We start from the raw sequence: 19,954 nt of genomic DNA, 5'->3' as shown, positions 1-19,954 counted from the left end.
TCATGTTACTGGTGTTAATAGGCAAGTTTTACCCAAATTCCAATTTTCTCTTGAAAACTCAAATTTTCGCATTAACAAGTACTATTATTCTTTGGCCAAATCCTCAAGTCTAAATACCCCTGGTTTGCCTGCCAGTCACTCTTTCAAAGTAGAAATGATGCGCAGTGAAAAAGTACCTAGTTCATTTTCACTTAAGTGTTTTTTCTTCAAACCACCATTGCACTTCATTCTGTAGCAAAAGTTTTATGTGTTTCTCATTTTGCCTACCGATATTAAGGACATGTATTGAAGGGTCAAGATTAAGTAAAAATTAACTTATGACTTCAGCAAAGACATTTTAAATGAAAAAAAAAATTTTTTTTTTTTAACTGTGGTATTAGACTGAAGGACAGGACCACCATGTACAGTTTGGTGCTACAGCTTCAACTTGTGCTAAGACCCATCAATCATTTTGCCTCATCAGTAAAACTTTCAACACAGAGAAAAAGGCAAGTATTATCTTAGGATTATAGAATATATAGTATTATTTGACCTTGTGGGGCCCCTGAAAGTGCCCTATGTACATTCAGTGCCTGTGGTCCATTTCCAGAACCACTGACCTCATCAATAGATCCAGGTAATGACCATCAAAAAGACAACCAGAACTGTGTGTCCTCATGGAACTAGACACCACCACCAAGGACTCATTCTCATCAAACATCTAGACTCTGACCAAGCCTTTAACTAACCATTTAAGGCATATTCAAGAGAGAAACACGTAAAATGGCACCTAAGGGAAAGAATTAGCAAAATCTTGAATGTGGGAAACTTAACATTTTTTTTAAGATTTATTTTTGAGAGGGACAGTGCAAGTGGGGGAGGAGCAGAGAGAAAGGGAGGCATAGAATCTGAAGCAGCTCCAGGCTCCCAGCTGTGAGCACAGAGCCCAAGGTGGGGCTCAAGCTCACAAACCGTGAAATCATGACCTGAGCTGAAGTTGGATGCTTAATGGACTAGAGCCACCCAGGTACTCCTGGAATACTTTTTAGAACAAATGATCAGATTCTTCAAAAAATGAATTGGGGGTGCCTGGGTGGCTCAGTTGGTTGGGCAACCAACTCTTAGTTTCAGCTCACCTGAAACATGATCTCGCAGTTCCTGAGCTTCAGCCCCACGGGGGGGGGGGGGGGGGGGGGGGTGTCTGTGCTGACAGTGTAGGGCCTGCTTTGGGATTCTCTTTCCTCCCCCCTCTCTGCCCCTCCCCTGCTAGTACACACAAACTCCTTCTCTCCCTCTCAAAATAAATAAATTGAAAAAGAAATGAATTGGTCAGTGGTGGTGGGGAGTGGTTGAAGCCTATGTATATCAAGAGACTTTAAAGACAAATCAAGATTAAATTATTTATACACTGCAGTTGTAAAGATAAATCAAACAACTGCAATGTATAAATAAATCTTACCTGGGTCCTGACTCAACCAAACCGTAAAAAAATTTTTTTGGAGAACATTTTCTGAAATTGAGAAACTTAATTTTTGAGGCGTGAAGATATCAGTTCTCACACTTTAGAAACATATACCAAGACATTTATAATTAAAATGAAAGAAAAGTTCCATGGATGCAGATTGCACAGAAATTCCAAGGAAAAGGGGCACCTGGTGGCTCAGTTGGTTGAGCGTCTGACTACGGTTCTATGATCTCATAGCTTGTGAGTTCGAGCCCCACGTCCGGCTCTGTGCTGCCAGCTGAGCCTGCAGCCTGCTTTGGACTGTCTGCCTCTCTCTGCCCTCCCCCACTCACTCTGTCTCTCTCTCTCTAAAATAAACATTAAAAAAGTTTTTCAAAAAAAGAAATCCCAAGGAGGGGGAGAACACCAGGGAGCTAAATGTAGAGTAGGGCAGCACACGAAAGCAAGCAGTTATTGTGGAGTGTGTAGCTTTTCTGAATAACCATGTCCTCTCCTTCCCTGCTCTCTGTTCGTTACCACTAAGGCAGAATCATGGACTCCAGTTAGAAATTCTGCTTTGAGGAATTTCCAGAGTGCAGAAGGAAAATATATTCCAGAGGTTCAAAACCATAGCTTGGGATTTTCCCTAAAAGGCTCACAGATTGTCTAATACTAGAAATATTCTGTGGTACACATACTTATTGAGCACCTATATTCTATACTACAAACTCCAACAAGGCACTAAGGGAAACACAAAAATAAATAAGACAGCTCGCAGTTGGTAACACAGACCAAGTTTTGAGAGCCACACATTGGTTGGGAGGTTTCACTCCAGTACGTAATTACTGAACAATTAATTAAGCGCCAGTTGTGACTGATCTGAGGATCCAGGTTCCCCCAAAACAGGTACCTTTGTGAAATCTAGCTGGGAAACAATGAGAGCAGAAGGATCACAAAAATGCCCACACATGGATTCATCCTTTTCTGCAAATAATTACTTGATCTCTTGAGTGATAAATGACTACTGGGTACACTTGCTTTGATTGTCTGCTTAAACACATAAGACTATATATATCACTGTGATCTACCTTCCTCAAGAGAAAGTTTGGTATTGTAGAAAAACATTTAAAAATTCATGTTTTGTTTTTTTTCAGTATACATATCACAAATTATGAACTATGCAAGGTGCTGGGTGATATAGTAGTGAAAAATCCTAAAGGTCCTTTCCTCTGTGAAATGTACAATCTAATGGGGTATAAATCTATGAAACAACAGCCCAATTTAAGGCTGGGAAACAAGGGTAATTTTTATATTTTTCTTTACATTTTAAAATATTTACCTTACAATACAATGAACATGCATTACTTTAAAAATAATGAAGGCTCATAGATCCCCATATAGATGAAGGCAAATTATCAGAGAACATCTATGTAAGACGTTTTAAGAAGTAATTTGGGGGACACCTGGGTGGCTCAGTTGGTTAAGCATCCGACTCCTGACTCTTGATTTCAGCTCAGGTCATGATCACAGTCCTGAGATCCGGCCTCGTGATGGACTCCGCTCCCTCTCCGTCTGCCCCTCCCCTGCTCATGTGCGCTCTCTCTCTCTCTCAAAAAAAAAAGTAATTTGGCAAAGAGATGAGCTCTGTTCTCAGCAGAATGACACTGAGAAGAAAATGCTAAAGAGATTATGCAAATGACACTTTCAGACCAGAGTAATAATGACAAAATTCAGTAATCTAAGGAAAGATCATACTTCTTTGGAATGAGAAATGTGGTCTTCGGGTAAACTGTTACTTTCCAGAATTAACAACAAAAAAAAGTTATCGGATAGATTTAGTTCGGAAAAGCAACCAGGAACTGGTACAGAAATCAATCATCACTATGCTTAAAAGTCAACATAACACAGGGTTCAAGAGCATACTCAAAAGCCAGTTTCCCGGGTTTGAATCCTAGTGCTGCTACATTCTAATTATAAGAATCTTAGGAAAGTTACTTTATCTAATGCTTTTATTTTCTAATTGGTAAAACAAGATAATAACCTATATTTCATAAGATTGTTTTAAGGATTAAATGAGTGTAAGTACTTTATATATAAAGCAGTTAGAGTAATGCCTGGCACATATTAAGTGCTAAACACTGGTTACTATTAACATCTTATGAAAATAATCAACATAAAATTAAATTTCACAAGATAACCCATATCTCCATTTTCTGACATAACAAGAAACAGATTGAAAAGAGAGAGAGAGAGAGAGAGAGAGAGAGAGAGAGAGGAGGAAACCAAGACCACATTAAACAATACACAGGACAGAAGATGAAAGGCGTACAAAATGGTTCATTTAAAAAAGCTGATACTCTGTAATTAAAAAAACACTCTGAAAACATGGATAATTTTTCAGAATGATTGAACTCAGTAAACATCTGTAAACAAGAATAAATTTATTTAATTTCTTTTAAAGATTTAATGATATACAAAATGTATATAGTATAATATCTTTAATACACTTTTTCTTTCTTCCCCTCCCCCCCATTAATATTAAACACTATTTAAACAGCTCATCTCTTCTTGCCTTGTCTGTATCTATGAGATACACTACTGAATACAAGTAAGATTTACACTGCTTCTTCCTAAATAAAAATTAAAATTAGTACCTAGGAAACAAAGAGAAAAAAAGCGTAAAACTTTAGTCAGATGAAAGCTTTTCTTGTTGTTGAGTATTCAACAGTATCTGGGGCAGTTAAACTACATTTTATTGGCATAAGGTTACATTGCAATCTCCCGACATCACATAATGATAATCCAACTCAATTTCTTAAATAAGTACCACAAACAATACTCATGTTCAGGTGTTCCTACACAATTTTAAATAGAAGCAAGAATTTACGTTTACATTCTGATTTGGTGTCCTGTCAATAAGATCTTTGGAGAAGTGTGTAGCTTCCAGGTTGTCACTACAGTTACAGATAGGAAAAAAGCACTTGAACTTTTTTTTACAAGGTAACTGCTCTTGAACAACAAGTTTCTCCTCTGATATATTTAGGTTAGACCAGTTTACCATGGCTTTCTTCTACTTAACAATGACTTGAAAAAACAATGTTAAAAAAAAAATAACACTAATACCTTTGCACAATTTGGGGTCTATTTAACAAAAAAAAATTGGCTCCATCTTTAAATATGGAGCCTAATCCTGATTCATAAAGTCCCTCTTTGAAAATAGTTTTCAGCTCAGGCTTCTTGTATCCCTATGGATCTAGAATAATAAATCATCTCCTTTTCCGTGGCCAACAAGCATCTAGTTGGGGACTAGTGACATCATCACTGAACACACTAAAACATACTGAGGAAGACGTCTGCCATTTAACCAAAAGGCTGGGTGATTTCTTCATTTCACTAGCTGAATGGCAGGAAACCAGCTGCCAATAAAATCTACACTGACACTTAACTTTGGTTAATGGTATTGCACCACATGAGAGAGGGTGTCACCCTCATCAGAACAAAGTCAAATGAAATCTTCTGCTAAAAGAGCCCTTTAAAAAGTTATAAATACTAATTTTCCTTTACCTTTAAAATTTAACAGCTGCCAGCTGTATCCTATAGGGAGCTCCTGACTGACTACTTTAATCAGGTCAAAAGAATACCGACCTTTTAACAGTGCCAGAATCAGCATATTCATTTGCACACATTTTTCTCTATTACCAAACAATTTCCTCCTGAAGGAAAAATGACAAGGTAACATTTTTGTGAGGTGTAGGCAAAAAAACCCACAATGATTCAGTAATATTATAACATCAGACGAATAGAATTAGTTGATTCTGATTCTTTGGTGGAATTTCCAGGCTGAAGAGTCAAATCTGAAGGTTCATCCTGAGGAAATATAATTTTATCAGGTGTATAGTCATTCCTCTTCAGATCTATATTCACACCCCCAACAAAAAAAGAAGAAAGAAGTCAGTATTTCTTAGAAATGAAAAGTTAAGAACATTTCTAAATCAATTTTCCTCTAAATGTGCCACATCTATTTTCTAGGAGGTAGTTTTTAATTAAAAAGTCACAAAATATATACACATAAAAACGAAATCATTCATTCATTCAACATATAAGTATTCTGCTCTGACCAAGAGTCAATAACTCATGTAAGAGTGGAAACATAGCAATAAGCAAGGCAGACAGGTATGGTTCCTGCTCTCATGGAACTTATATTCTTGTAGATGAAGAAAAATAAATAGAAAAATAACAGAATTATTATTAGTAACAAATGCTTTGAAGCAAACAGTCTGGTGAGAGCCAGACAAGAGATAGTATAAGCTGATTCTTTCATTAGACAAGGCTGGGCTGAAGAGGCACAGGAGGTAATATCTGAGTAAAGACCTCAATATTGAGAAATGACCTATCAAAGCTCTGAGCAGAGGGAAGTTTAACTGCAGACCGTAAAAAGGAAATGAACTTGGCATTTTTGAAGAATGGCAAGAAGACAGCATGGCTTGTATGTAGTGAATGAGGGGAAGACTAGTAGCAAATGGGGTCAAGCAACAGTTAAAGACCAAGGGTTATCAAAATATAGCCAGTGAGCCAAATCTCACTTGCTGCCTGTTTTTGTAAATGGTTTTACTGGAATGCAGCTATGCTCATTTGTTTACAGATGTTCTGTGGCTATTTCTGCACTACCATCGTACAGCCAGGTAGCTGAGACATAGGCCATATGGTCCACAAAGCCTAAAATGTTTACTACCTTGTCTTTTACAGCGAAGTTTGTTGACCCCTGATTTATGGGATGCAAGCTATGGTAAGGAGTACAGATTACAATGAAAATCTGGGGGCGCCTGGGTGGCTCAGTCGGTTGAGCATCTGACTTTGGCTCAGGTCATGATCTCACAGTCCGTGAGTTCGAGCCCCGCGTCGGGCTCTGTGCTGACAGTGCAGAGCCTGGAGCCTGCTTCGGATGCTGTGTCTCCCACTCTCTCTGCCCCTCCCCTGCTCATGCTCTGTCTCTCTCTCTCTGTCAGAAATAAATAAACATTAAAAAAAAATTAAAAAAAAGAAAATCTGTTGGAAGGTATTAAGCAGTATTAAGGAAGGAGCATAATCAAATTTAAGTGTCTATTCTGACTGTCATGTGAAGTCTTGTTAGGGGCATTTGGCAAGAACACATGAAAGAAGTGGTGGCAACAAAGATTTAAGAGAAATGGATAAATTCTAGGAAGATTTCAGAGCAGAGCAGACAGAGTTCAAAAGATTGGGAATGCAAGGTGAGAGGAAAAAAACCAATTAACTTTTAGGTTTTGGTCTAAGCAACTGAGTAAACACTGGTTTACTCAGGGTAAAGCTGAGCTGGAAATGATGGGTGGGAAATGAGAGTCAAGAGTTGTGGAATGGATATACTACCTATAAAGATACTTTAGGGTAACCCAGTAGAGATGCAAGAAACTGAATATAGAAACAGGAGCTCAGGAAAGACAGTAAGTCTTCATTCAGTTAAACATGGTACTATCAGTATGCAGATTACATTTATAGCTATGGGAGAGGATGAAATCATTTTGGGAATTATAGACAATAGTTGCAGAATTGGAAAACAATGCAGTAATACCAAGTTTAACTTAAAACTAACCATAGTCATGCACATATCCTTATGCTTTTATCTCCATATAAAATAGAGCTCAGAATATGAACTCTCAGCTGAGAATATGAACTGTTCATTTTGAGTGATAGCCTATATTCAACGATCCAAATACATATTTGCTATTGTATGAGTACATTTTGATAAATTTTAAATTTAAAAGACTGTGCCAGTGTGGCCTTAGGGAATGCAAATTAATTTGTAGTTGTATTGTACACCAAGAACAATGGAAAGAAACCCAATTATAATTCAAGTTCTGAAAATGTTAACATATGGTATAACCATGGACAAATTATCTGACTTCTAAAATGTTCTGGAAAATGACAGATTTGGGTTGGAATGTTTTTAAGGTCTCTTCCAAGCTACGAAATCCTGACTATATTAGTAATTTAAAAATTAATTTAGGGGCGCCTGGGTGGCACAGTCGGTTGAGCGTCCGACTTCAGCCAGGTCACGATCTCGCGTTCCGTGAGTTTGAGCCCCGCGTCAGGCTCTGGGCTGATGGCTCAGAGCCTGGAGCCTGTTTCCGATTCTGTGTCTCCCTCTCTCTCTGCCCCTCGCCCGTTCATGCTCTGTCTCTCTCTGTCCCAAAAATAAATAAACGTTGAAAAAAAAATAAAAAAAATAAAAAAAAAAAAATTAATTTAAAAAATAGATATACTACTTAAAATATTATTAGATCCAAAACCAAATAAACATTATATCTGGGCTACCTATTAATAAATTCACCACTGTTATGTTCTAGTTCTGGCTAAAATGGACTAAGGATATTCAACTCTATCTCTCCCACTGATTGTAAGTAAAAATCCTTCACATAAGCATAAAGTCACTATCTCAGGATCCTGAAAAGTTAACAGCAGACATATTGAGGAAGGGGATGAAAACCTGAAGAATGGCCTAGCCTAGATTGGTGGTGAGTTTCCTGGGTTTTTTTCCCCCTCTCTTATTTTTCAAGCTTAGACTTACAGATAGCTGGCTTGATCTCAGAAATGTATAGTGAGCATGGAGAGAAAAAGCTCTAAGACTTTCTGACCAGAAGATCAGGAAGGGGGACTCTGTGGGATGGAGAATGTTGAGGGGAATGCCCTCTTTTTGCTCCTCTGGCCCTTACCTACAAGTCCCAGTCATGAAGAGGCACTTTTGAGGTGGTGGCACCTGGGCAAGCACCTACAATTCCAAGAGAAAACCTTTTTCTGGGACTACAAGAACTAAAAATAGGTATCTTTAAGAGCCAAAAAAATATTTTTCCCTCTTTCTAGCATCAGAAAGGGACTCAGTTGAAGGAAATGTGTGACAGCATAGGGAAGCCACAATCCTGACTTTCCAGGCAAAGTACCTTATCTGTCCCCTGTACCCCCCACCCCTGTCCCGCTCCAACCAAAAAAAAAAAAAAAAAAAAAAAGGCCTTGAAAATCACAAAATATGGAATCATGGAAAGGAGGAAAATGGAGAGAGGGATACCCTAAATTTGTGTATGAAATCCCAAGTTCACCTTTGAGTGGCAAATATGTGAAAAGACAGCATAGGATGGGCTTTGAGGACTAAACTATGTGCTGACCTCCACTCAGTTTCCAGACTTGACCATGTTTGACACAGTGAGGCTGACCTAAGTAATACTGCAAAAGCTTTGAAAACTAAACTGACGTTGACGTTGGAATCACAGCTATAAAAGGTAGACTAGGACTTGTAAATTGAGCTTAAATGAGCTGTCTACTAACACAAATAAACAAAAATCAACATTCTCTAGAGGATTTTTAGTAAGAATGAGAATCTCCTAGTCGAAATATCTAGGACACATTCTGAAATTACCAGATACAAAGAACTAGAAACATCTCAAAGAAAAAGACAAGTGATGCCAACCTTAAGATTATTCTGATGGAATGATAAAAGACTTTAAACCAGCTATTACAACCATATTCCATGAAGTGGTGCAAACAAAGTTGAGATGAATGAAAAAAACAAGTTTTCAGCAGAGAAATAATCAGTATAAAAGAACCAAAAGGAAGTTTATAGGACTGAAAAACATAACTGAAACAAAAAATCCAGTGTGCGGGCTTAAAAGCAGAATGAAGAAATGAAGAGTAAGGGAAAAGTCTGTGAACTTGACAGAGCAATAGAAATTATTCAATCTAAACAACAGACAAAAAATAATTTTTAAGGAAATAACCAGAGACTCAAGTCCCTGAGAAACAATATAAACATGTCTAATATTCTTTTTTTTTAATGTTTATTTATTTCTGAGACAGAGAGAGACAGAGCATGAGTGGGGGAGGGGCAGAGAGAGAGGGAGACACAGAATCAGAAGAAGGCTCCAGGCTCTGAGCTGTCAGCACAGAGCCTGACGTGGGGCTCCAACTTACAAACCGTGAGATCATGACCTGAGCCAAAGTCAGTTGCTCAACCGACTGAGCCACCCAGGTGCCCAAAAATGTCTAATATTCTTATTATGTGAGTCTCAAAAAGAGATGAAAAGAGATTGATGCAGAACAAATATTTGAAGAACAGCTAAAAACTTCCTCAATTTGATAAAAATCATAAATTTACAAATTCAAGAAGCTAAGCAAACCTGAACCAAGATAAACTCAGAAAAACCTACAACTAGACATCTCATAATCAAACTGCTGAAAATCCAAATTTTGAAACAAGCTAGATTATAATGATACATCACATATAGGGGAAGAACAATTCAAATGACTGTGAAATTTTCATCAGAGATAACAGAGGCCAAAAAACAGCAAACATTTTCTATGCCCTGAAAGAAGTATCAACCTAAAATTCTAGATCCAGTAAAAAATAGCCTTCAAGAATGAAGGCAAAATATACACATTCTTGATAAGAAGAACTAAGAGCAACCACTAAAAAAAATACACATAAAGATAAAACAATACTAAAACAGAGTGGGGGGCGGAAAAAGAAGGCATTAATCAGAAAAGAGTACAACAGAAGATCTGTATCTAATCACATCAATAATTATGTAAAATGTAAAGGGTCTGAAACATTAGTTAAAAATGGAAATTAAGTAAAAAAAAAAAAAAACAACACAAAAAAACAAATTAAACCTATGACCCAACTATATGCTGTCTGCAAGCAGCCCACTTCAAATATAATTAACATATATATAAGGGGCTCCTGGGTGGCTCAGTCGGTTCAGCGTCTGACTGTGGCTCAGGTCATGATCTCATGGTTCACGGGTTAAGAGTTCCATGTTGGGCTGTGTGCTGACAGGTCAGTCTGGAGCCAGCTTTGGATTCTATATCTCCCTCTCTCTCTCTGCCCCTTCCCTGTTTGCATGGTCCTGCTAAAAAAAGAAGGAAGGAAGAAAGGAAGGGAGGGAGGGAGGGAGGAAGGAAGGGAGGGAGGGAGGGAGGGAGGGAGGGAGGGAGGGAGGAAGGAAGGAAGGAAGGAAGGAAGGAAGGAAGGAAGGAAGGAAGGAAAGAAAGAAAGAAAGAAAGAAAGAAAGAAAGAAAGAAAGAAAGAAAGAAAGAAATTTATAGAAGTAAACTTCTTGTTAGAAAAGGCCTCAAATCAATAATCCAAGTATTCCCCCCCCAGGTTCATTTCTTATTATTATTTCTTTTTATTTTATTTTTTGTTTTTTAAAATTTACATCCAAATTAGTTAGCATATAGTGCAACAACGATTTCAGGAGTAGATTCCTTAGTGCCTCTTACCCATTTAGCCCATCCCCCCCTCCTACGACCCCTCCAGTAACCCTCAGTTTGTTCTCCATATTTATGAGTCTCTTCTGTTTTGTCCCCCTCCCTGTTTTTATATTATTTTTGTTTCCCTGCCCTTATGTTGATCTGTTTTGTCTCTTAAAGTCCTCATATGAGTGACGTCATATGATTTTTGTCTTTCTCTGACTAATTTCACTTAGCATAATACCCTCCAGTTCCATCCACATAGTTGCAAATGGCAAGATTTCATTCTTTCTGATTGCTGAGTAATACTCCATTTTGTGTATATATATACCACATTTTCTTTATCCATTCATCCATCGATGGACGTTTGGGGTCTTTCCATACTTTGGCTATTGTGGAGAGTGCTGCTATAAACATGGGGGTGCATGTGTCCCTTCGAAACAGCACACCTGTATCCCTTGGATAAATGCCTAGTAGTGCAATTGCTGGGTCTTAGGGTAATTCTATTTTTAGTTTTTTGAGGAACCTCCATACTGTTTTCCAGAGTGGCTGCACCAGCTTGCATTCCCAAATAATCCAAGTTTTTACTTTAACAAAGAACAAATGACCCAAAGCAAGCAGAAAGACAGAATAAAGAGAATAAATCAATGAAATTGAAAACAGAAAGTAGACTAAAACAGTGCAAAGAAAAACTGGTTCTCTCAAAGTATCAAAAGAACTAATAAACCTTAGCCAGAATGCCGAAGAAACAAAAAACAAATTATCATAAGAAAGGACTCATGAGATCCCAGACATTGAACAAATTAGTATATAAATAACCCTATGCCCATAAATTTGACAACTTAAGTAAAACAAACCAATTCCTTGAAAGACACAAACTACTAAAACTCAATGTAAAAAATGGATGACCCCTCTGGGGCGCCTGGGTGGCTCAGTCAGTTGAGCGTCCGACTTCAGCTCGGGTCACGATCTCGCAATTCATGAGTTTGAGCCCCACATCGGGCTCTGTGCTGACAGCTCAGAGCCTGGAGCCTGTTTCAAATTCTCTGTCTCCCTCTCTCTCTGCCCCTCCCGTGGTCTCTGTCTCTCAAAAATGAATAAACATTAAATAAATAATTAAAAAATGGATGACCCCAACAATCCTACATCAATTAACATATTAAACTGTTCCTTAAAAACCATCTGACAAAGAACTTCAGACTGAGAGAGTTTTACTTGACAATTCTATCAAACATTTAAAATGAGAAAAGTATCGATTCTATATAATTTGTTCCTCGAAAAAGAAGAGGTGTGAACACTTCTAACTTATTTTTAAGGTCAATATTATGGTGATACCAAAAGAAGAGAAAGATAGTACAAGGAAAAAAACCACAAACATAGACCAATATTCTTCATGAACACAGATGCAAAAAGCCTCAACAACATATGAATAAAGTGAGTCCAACAATACATAAAAAAAGGTAATATATCATGACAAAGTAGTCTGTCCTGAATGCATGACTGGTTCAACATTTCAAAAATCGAGGCAATACAATGTACTATTAACCTATTAAAGAAGAAAACACAAATGACCATATAAACACATGCAGACAAAATATCTGACAAAATTTAATACCCATTCAGGATAAACATTTTCAAGAAACAAGAAGTGAAGAAAATTTTCTCAACCTAATAAAGTATATCTAAAAAACTCTTACAAGCTAGCATCATGTTAATGGTGGAAGACCGAAGGCTTTCTCCCTTTAAGATCAGGAACAAAGCAGATTCTACTTTCACTATTCCTTTCACTATTCAACACTGTATGAGAATTCCTTGCCAGTGCAAAAAGTCAAGAAAAAAGAAATAAAAGGTATATAGGTTGAAAAGGAATATAACTGTCTCTACTATCTATACAGAAAATTCCAGTAAGTTTACAAAACAAAACAAAAACAATTCCTAGAATTACGTTAGTTTAGTTGTAGGATACAAGGTCAACAAAAAACAAAAACAAAACAAAAACCTCCAAACAATAACAACAAAACTCAAACCAAACAAAAAAATAAACAAAAATTAAAAAAAAACCCAAACCAAAGAAAAAAACCCAAGGTCAATAAAGAAAGAAAAAAAACAAACACAAAAATTAATGGTCTTTCTGTACATTAACAATCAACAATTAAAAACTGTGGCATTGGGGCATCTGGGTGGCTCAGTCCATTGGGTGTCCGACTTCGGCTCAGGTCTTGCTGTTTGTGAGTTCGAGCTCTGCATCAGGCTCTGTGCTGACAGCTCAGAGCCTGGAGCCTGCTTCTGATTCTGTGTCTTCCTCATAAATAAACATTAAAAAAAAAAAAAGTAGCATTTACATGCTTACTATGATGTGCCTGGCACTGTTCTAGGTACTTCACAAATACTAATTCATTTAATTCTAAAAAACAAAACAAAACAAAAAACCTATCTCTATAATGTAGGTATTTTCTGGACCCATGCAACCTGGCTCCTAACTCCAACCTCTTAACTACTGAGTTATCTATCAGTCATAATGACAGGGACATTAAAAAATAGAGCTCAAGGGTTAAGTCTCAGGCAGAGACTTTTTAAAAAAATTTTTAATGTTTATTTTTCAGAGAGAGAGAGAGACAGAGCATGAGCAGTGGAAGGGCAGAGAAAGAGAGGGAGACACAGAATCAGAAGCAGGCTCTAGGCTCCAAGCTGTCAGCACAGAGCCCAACGCAGGGCTCGAACTCACAAACTGCGAGATCGTGACCTGAGCCGAAGTTGGACGCTTAACCGCTCAACCGACTGAGCCACCCAGGCACCCCTCAGGAAGCTGTAATTTTTAAAAAGTTTCACAGGGAGGCTGATACACACCAAAGAATGAGAACCACTGGTTTGTGCTATAGCTTAGATTCAATAATAACGGGTAATTTTTCAAATGTATAAATGAAATTACAATCCTGAGAGAATATATCTGAAGTTCTTGTTTCTGCTTCATGGGAATACTCCTCCAACTCTTTGCCAGGCTAACTTTAAAGTCTATTTAACCTTCAGTTTTAGGCAATCTGTCAGTTCCTCAGGTAGCACTCCCTGACCTCTTACCTGCTTACCTGTTCTATTTCTTCTGTTTGGCATTAACGACAGTCCTACCTGTTAATCCTGTCAGTATCTAAGATTTGACTAAATTCCATTGAGGTCAGGGATCATGCTTGTCTGGTTCACAAATGTACTGTTAACATCTAGCACAATTCTTGGCAGCGAGCAGACACATAATAAATGTATTAAATTAACAAACTTTGTATTTTTAAAAGCAATTAAAGAAAACATAGATCCATTTATTAAATAATGTGTATTTATGCCCTCAGCTTTATGAAGAATTGTAGTAACCAAATGTGCTAACAATTTATACGTTATACTAAGAAAATGTTACCTGGAAGTTTAAGCTTTCTACAACAAGAATTACAGTGATGTTTTGCTCTAAAGTTTTTTATTGCATCTTCACCTAGATTTGCTGGGCCAAAAACCATATCACAGGATCTGTGGAATTGGTAGTTAAAAAAAGAAAAAAGAAAAAAGAAAAAAAAAAAGACAGTTTATGCAAACAGAAATGTAGAATTTGAAATTATAAAAATATCTTCATGAAATTATTAAAACTTATTACCTCTTTTCTTCTGCTTTTATCACAGATGGATCAGTCAAATTTTCACCCACACCTTTATATGTATATATAAAAAAAGATAATTTATATTGTATAATTGATACAAACATTGACATTTGCATAATAAAAATAGTTATGAGAGATTTTATAGCATCAATTATTACACAATGTTAAATTTTTCAAGAGTATAGGTTTTCTCTCTTAGTATTTCATAACTTGTGACCTTAACACTGCACCTAGGACACACACAGCTCCCGCACCAGGAATAAAAGTTAATTGTCAGAGTTGGGAGATAGGCAGGTGGACTCCTGATGGCACTTCCTTTTGATGCAACAGGGACAAAGCTGGAAAACAAACAGTTTATGTAAACAGTTTACATGATCTCCCCCTTTTTCACCTTATTAGCAAAGAACATTTTGGAACACAAAGGCATAATTTATAGGCCATTTTTAAAGTGTTTCCCATTTTTAAAAATCATATACTACCACATTTATCTTCTTGAAAAATATTCAGGTTACATAAAGAATAAGATTGTGAACATCTTCCTTTACTTCCATTCCTCCCCAGAGGTACTAAAAGTATAATTAAATATTTTCAGTCTTTCTTATCTAGTTACTCATATAAAAGAATACCTATTGACCTACTACTCATCAGACTGGCAAAGATTAAGAATATTTAGTACTGGAGAGTCCGCAGAGAAATGGGAACTCATATACAGTGCTAAGTATGTGTTCCCATAACCTTTTGGAAAAATAACCCAGTGGCTGTTAAAATTGCACTCATTTCTTCTTACTAAGCCAATTCAGAAATCTACTTAATGGAAATGAAAGTAGCAATACATGAGTATATTTGTTGCAGCACTGTTTACAGTAGCAAAAAAAAAGAAAAAAAGGGGGGGGTAAATCATGCCACCCCTCCCTACTATAAGTTATCATGCATGCATCTATTAAAAGCAGTAACTCAGATTTATCAGTAATGACCCAAAAGATGTCCATGATATATTGTTAGGTAGACAAAAACAAATCTCACACACACACTCATACACACACACACACACACACACACACACACACACACACACACGAGGCATCATCCCAGTTGGAGGAAAATCACAACACAAAATATTAAAAATAAGGAAAAAAAAACCTTCTATTTGTGTACAGTATTTGTCTTCACCAAAATTAGAGAAATAATGAAATGGGAAAACTTTTTAATATATTTCCATATTGTTTGTTTGTGGTAATCGTGTAAAATATTTTTTTAATGTTTATTTTTGAAAGAGAGAATGCGAGTGAGCAGAGGATGGGTAGAGAGAGAAGGAGAAAGAATCCCAAGCAGGCTTTACACTACCCATGCAGAGCCCGTGGGGTTCAAACTCATGAACCATGAAATCATGACTTGAGCCAAAATCAAGAATCAGATGCTCAACCAACTGAGCCACCCAGGCGCCCCTTGTGTAAAACAGCTCTATGAAAAATGGCTCCAGGAACACATTAATGTAATAATGTAATGTAAAGAACATTAAAACTACTTTGTTTACTGAAAATAAGTCCCATCTTTTATTTTCATTTATTTAAAGTTTATTTTTGAGAAAGACAGAGGGAGAGAGAGAGACAGAGAGAGTCAGGTGCTAGCAGAGGAGGGACAGAGAGAGAGGGAGACTGAATCAGAAGCAGGCTCCAGGCTCTGAGCTGTCAGCACAGAGCCCGACGCGGGGCTCAAACTCAAAGACTGCGAGATCATGACCTGAGCCCAAGTTGGAGGCTTAACCAAATAAGCTACCTAGGCGCCCTTATTTTCATTTATTTATTTTTTTAAAATAAGCTCTATGTTCAACACGGGGCTTGAACTCACGACCGTGAGATCAAGAGTTGCATGCCCTACTGACTGAGCCAGCCAGGCACCCTAACTCCCATCTTTTAAATTAGGAATTCAGATAAAATCTGTTTGGCTTTACCTCCTATGCATGTTTGAAGATAATTAAATGACACTATTTAAGAATATACTTAAAGATCTTTTTTACTTAATTGGATTGACCTAATAATACATATCAGTTTTCACTTTATATACTATTAAATCATTTATGTAAAATGATGAACTACTGAAAAAAGGGTAGCTATTTTTACAGATTTTCTTTCTTCAGCTTGATTCCATGCCATTTGCTTTTCAGCAAAATCCTTTATATCTGTGACTATATGTAACAAAAAAAGTCATCAAGTGATAAACATTCTAAATAACTGTTCTTATGTATAGATTTTGAAATCTGGTCTATGGTGACATTTGAAATTAAGGCTGCTCTTTCGGGAAAAAAATCATGGAAGTTATAATAAGAAAGTACAACTCAGGTAGAGCGGGCAACCTGCTCAGTTTTATTTTCCTCTGACCCTGCAGACAGACAATACTCTAAGCAAATGTGCCCTCTCCAAGCCACAATTTCCATTTTTTTCTTTTCCACATATGACAGATTCTGTCTACAAAAATGGTTATGATCAGTTTTTCCTTCCTTGTATAGATGCTACTCCACCCACCAAGTGCTGGAATCCATTCCCTACTTCTTGAACTGGGCTATCTTTATTATCTGCCTTGATCAGTAAAATGTGGAGGAGGAGATCTGGGCCAGTTCTGGAACTAATGTTAAGAGTTTCTGCTTTTTCTCTGGAGGTAGCTAGCTGCTATGTAAAAATCTAACTACCTGAAACTACCATGTTATGACCAAGGTCACAGATAACTAGCCACATAGAGAGATCACTTGGTGGAGAACTGAGGGATTCAGATGTCAGTGAACAGAAACCTCAGACATTTGACTCTAGTCATGTTGTTCATGCTTATTCTCCAGCCATTTGAACCTTCTGAGAAGACAGCAGAGATAAGCCATCCCCACCATGTCCCATCCAAATTCCTGAACCAAAGAACTGGAAACAAATAAAATGGTAGTTTTAATCCCTAAATATTTAGGTAGTTTAGTTCACAATAATAGATAACATAAACACCAAGAACAGGAACACACGCTACTGTTTTAAATAAACAGTATAGTTTTAAAAGACTAAAACTACATATACATCTAAGAATAGAATAGTGGATTGCATGTGTTTCTGCTCATCAAAAAAATATATATATTATGTAAGTAATAATCAAGGAAGCAAGATCCCACTATTCAGGGCCCTGATGGCTATATGCTATGGCTGTTATTGACTTGCTTTTTTATTTTTTATTTTTTTCAATGTTTATTTATTTTTTTTTTGGGGGGACAGAGACAGACAGAGCATGAACGGGGGAGGGGCAGAGAGAGAGGGAGACACAGAATCGGAAACAGGCTCCAGGCTCCGAGCCATCAGCCCAGAGCCCGACGCGGGGCTCAAACTCACAGACTGCGAGATCGTGACCTGGCTGAAGTCGGACGCTTAACCGACTGCGCCACCCAGGCGCCCCTTGACTTGCTTTTTTAATAGCTTTTACTAACCTGAGGCTTTTACCGATCTATAAGTTAGAAGATGACCGTATATCATTCAAAACACATGAACAGGTGAGAACCTACTGTACAATTTTACTTTAGCAATACTTTAATAAATTTACCTTGTAAATCAAGTACCAATAGCTCCCCTCTTGTATATTCATATGTCCAGTGGCTAAAGGCCAGCATGATTTCTTCCAGTGTATTAGTTGGTATAATCTCATCACCATTATTATTGTTGTATTTTCTAAATTCTCCAGTCATACATTCTTCCACAGCAAACCACTGTCCTGCTGAATGGCAATACAGCAGGAAAACTTCAAGGAACCTTATGAAAAACAGTTATAGATATTACTAGTAGTTTTGTTAATAAAATTCTAATTGAGCTTTTAAATGGGTAAATAAATATTCAGCATTAATAACGAAGGTCAAAAGACAATGGTATCCAGATAAAACTGCAAGATCTCAGAAAAATTTCAAGATTTACCTTGGAGAATATGGTATGGATTTGGGTTTCATTTGGTTGAAGGCAAACGTGAGCTTTTGTGCTGCTCTCTGTTGCTGAATTTCCTACAGAACAACAACAAAAAAATACACCAAAAAAATCTCCTTGCTGAACACTGAAACTAAGAGGTTTTTTGGTTTAACATACATTAGAAGACAAAACATGAACTCCAAATAATGTTCTACTGTTATGCATTCACTAGCACTTACTCTGAGACAGAGATGCAGAACTGTATCTTCCTTATAAATACTTGACCATGTGTTGACCACCTCAGGAAGAAAAGATTTGATAATATAAAGATGACCTGATTTGAGGATATCATGTTCTGACCAGGTACACTGTACTTTGACAGCTCTCCGTAAACCTCCTCCCATCTCCTCTTTACTTAAAAACTCTATTTTGGCACAGAGGCCAAGCTGTGACCAAGAAGACATGCTGTTATTCAGTATACTGGGTGAACTCTCTTCCAAGCGATACACTGTGACAGGCTCACCTGCAAGATGAATGGACACAATTTGAGGTCAAATTATGACCCTTTAAAATGACAAAGTAGAATAAAAATTGGCAGGTATCTTGTTAAGATTAAGTAAGAAACAGAAAATGAACTGGACAAAGTTGTAATTTTATAAAGGAAGTTTAAGGGCAACAAATGCTCAGAAATCAAGAATCTACTAATATTTCTAAATTTATGTATATTAGTAGTAATAAACATTTTTGAAATTATGATCATTTTCAAGAAAAACTTTAAGAAAGCAACTGTTCCACAAAATTTGTGGTGTCAATTTATCTATGCTTTCTATACTAAACAATGGGTTAAGATCCTTTCTGAATTAGAATACACTATTACTTCTGGATATGATGGAAATACAGAAATCTAATATTTCTGATCACTCCTTCTTCTATTTAAACTATACCTGACTCTTGCTAATTAAAATTTATATGAAATTGACACTTCTCAACGTGACCCTTCCTTCTATTACCACCCATGTTCTACATCACAGCTAAAAATCACACTATTAATAAAAGGTTTATTTTCTCCTTCATTTCTTTACTATTTGGATTTACCTCTTGGAGGCACAGGTGTAAATGGAATGCTCTGGGATAATCTCATCAAATTATTTCTTTCCACAGCTGCACAAAAATGAGAGAAAAATAATGAAATCCTTTCTAAAAGGTCAAAATATTGTTAGATTTTGTTTTAAATAGTACTGACCTGAGTAATAGTAATTTGTATCCATAACTGGTTTAAATGGAGAAGCGAGACCTAAAATGGCAAATAAACAAATGAAACCCTTTTAAAAGTACTAATGTGGTATAAACATTTTTGCTCATTCTCATACAGTCATCCTAAGTTCCCTTCATATAAGCTCTCTTCACTGAACAGAAAAAATAAATAGTAAAATACACTCATCATGTGCTTGCTCTATTATCCTTTTTCATTGTGCCAGATTAGTCCTAACTGTGCACTCAGATACCTGGAAGGGAAAAAGCACGTGACATTTCACACTCTCCTGTCATAAGCTGCGCTTTTCCCACACCCTCCACCCCCACTCAAAAAGGAAAAGATCTTTTAGTTTAGGAGCTGGAGCTTGTAACCAAGTAGCCATTTTAGTGGGCTGACCATAAGAAGATGAACTTCTGGAATGTGAAACATACCCAAAAGCCCTTCCTCCATATTTAAATGTA

At 36.9% G+C, this 19,954-nt stretch overlaps 1 protein-coding gene across 2 annotated transcripts in view; it reads right to left on the bottom strand.

Annotated features, from left to right (window-relative positions):
* Nucleotides 1-3,930: 3,930 nt before the first annotated feature.
* Nucleotides 3,931-19,954, bottom strand: part of TRPM7 (transient receptor potential cation channel subfamily M member 7) — a 123,779-nt gene continuing 107,755 nt past the window's right edge. Inside the window, exons 32-39 of one of the 2 annotated variants that reach the window (XM_030318202.2) lie at nucleotides 19,482-19,532; nucleotides 19,334-19,399; nucleotides 18,478-18,761; nucleotides 18,251-18,333; nucleotides 17,886-18,091; nucleotides 14,316-14,367; nucleotides 14,085-14,191; nucleotides 3,931-5,337 (exon numbers count right to left, since the gene is read on the bottom strand). In XM_030318202.2, the coding sequence (XP_030174062.1) occupies nucleotides 5,207-5,337; nucleotides 14,085-14,191; nucleotides 14,316-14,367; nucleotides 17,886-18,091; nucleotides 18,251-18,333; nucleotides 18,478-18,761; nucleotides 19,334-19,399; nucleotides 19,482-19,532 (980 nt within the window). In that variant the 3' untranslated portion in view covers nucleotides 3,931-5,206. The remainder of the gene's footprint in view (nucleotides 5,338-14,084; nucleotides 14,192-14,315; nucleotides 14,368-17,885; nucleotides 18,092-18,250; nucleotides 18,334-18,477; nucleotides 18,762-19,333; nucleotides 19,400-19,481; nucleotides 19,533-19,954) is intronic. The other variant, XM_030318203.2, reaches the window with a different exon arrangement.

Source organism: Lynx canadensis, chromosome B3, assembly GCF_007474595.2.
Source record: "Lynx canadensis isolate LIC74 chromosome B3, mLynCan4.pri.v2, whole genome shotgun sequence".
NCBI lineage: Eukaryota > Metazoa > Chordata > Mammalia > Carnivora > Felidae > Lynx > Lynx canadensis.
This window is presented reverse-complemented; position numbering and strand designations above follow the sequence as displayed.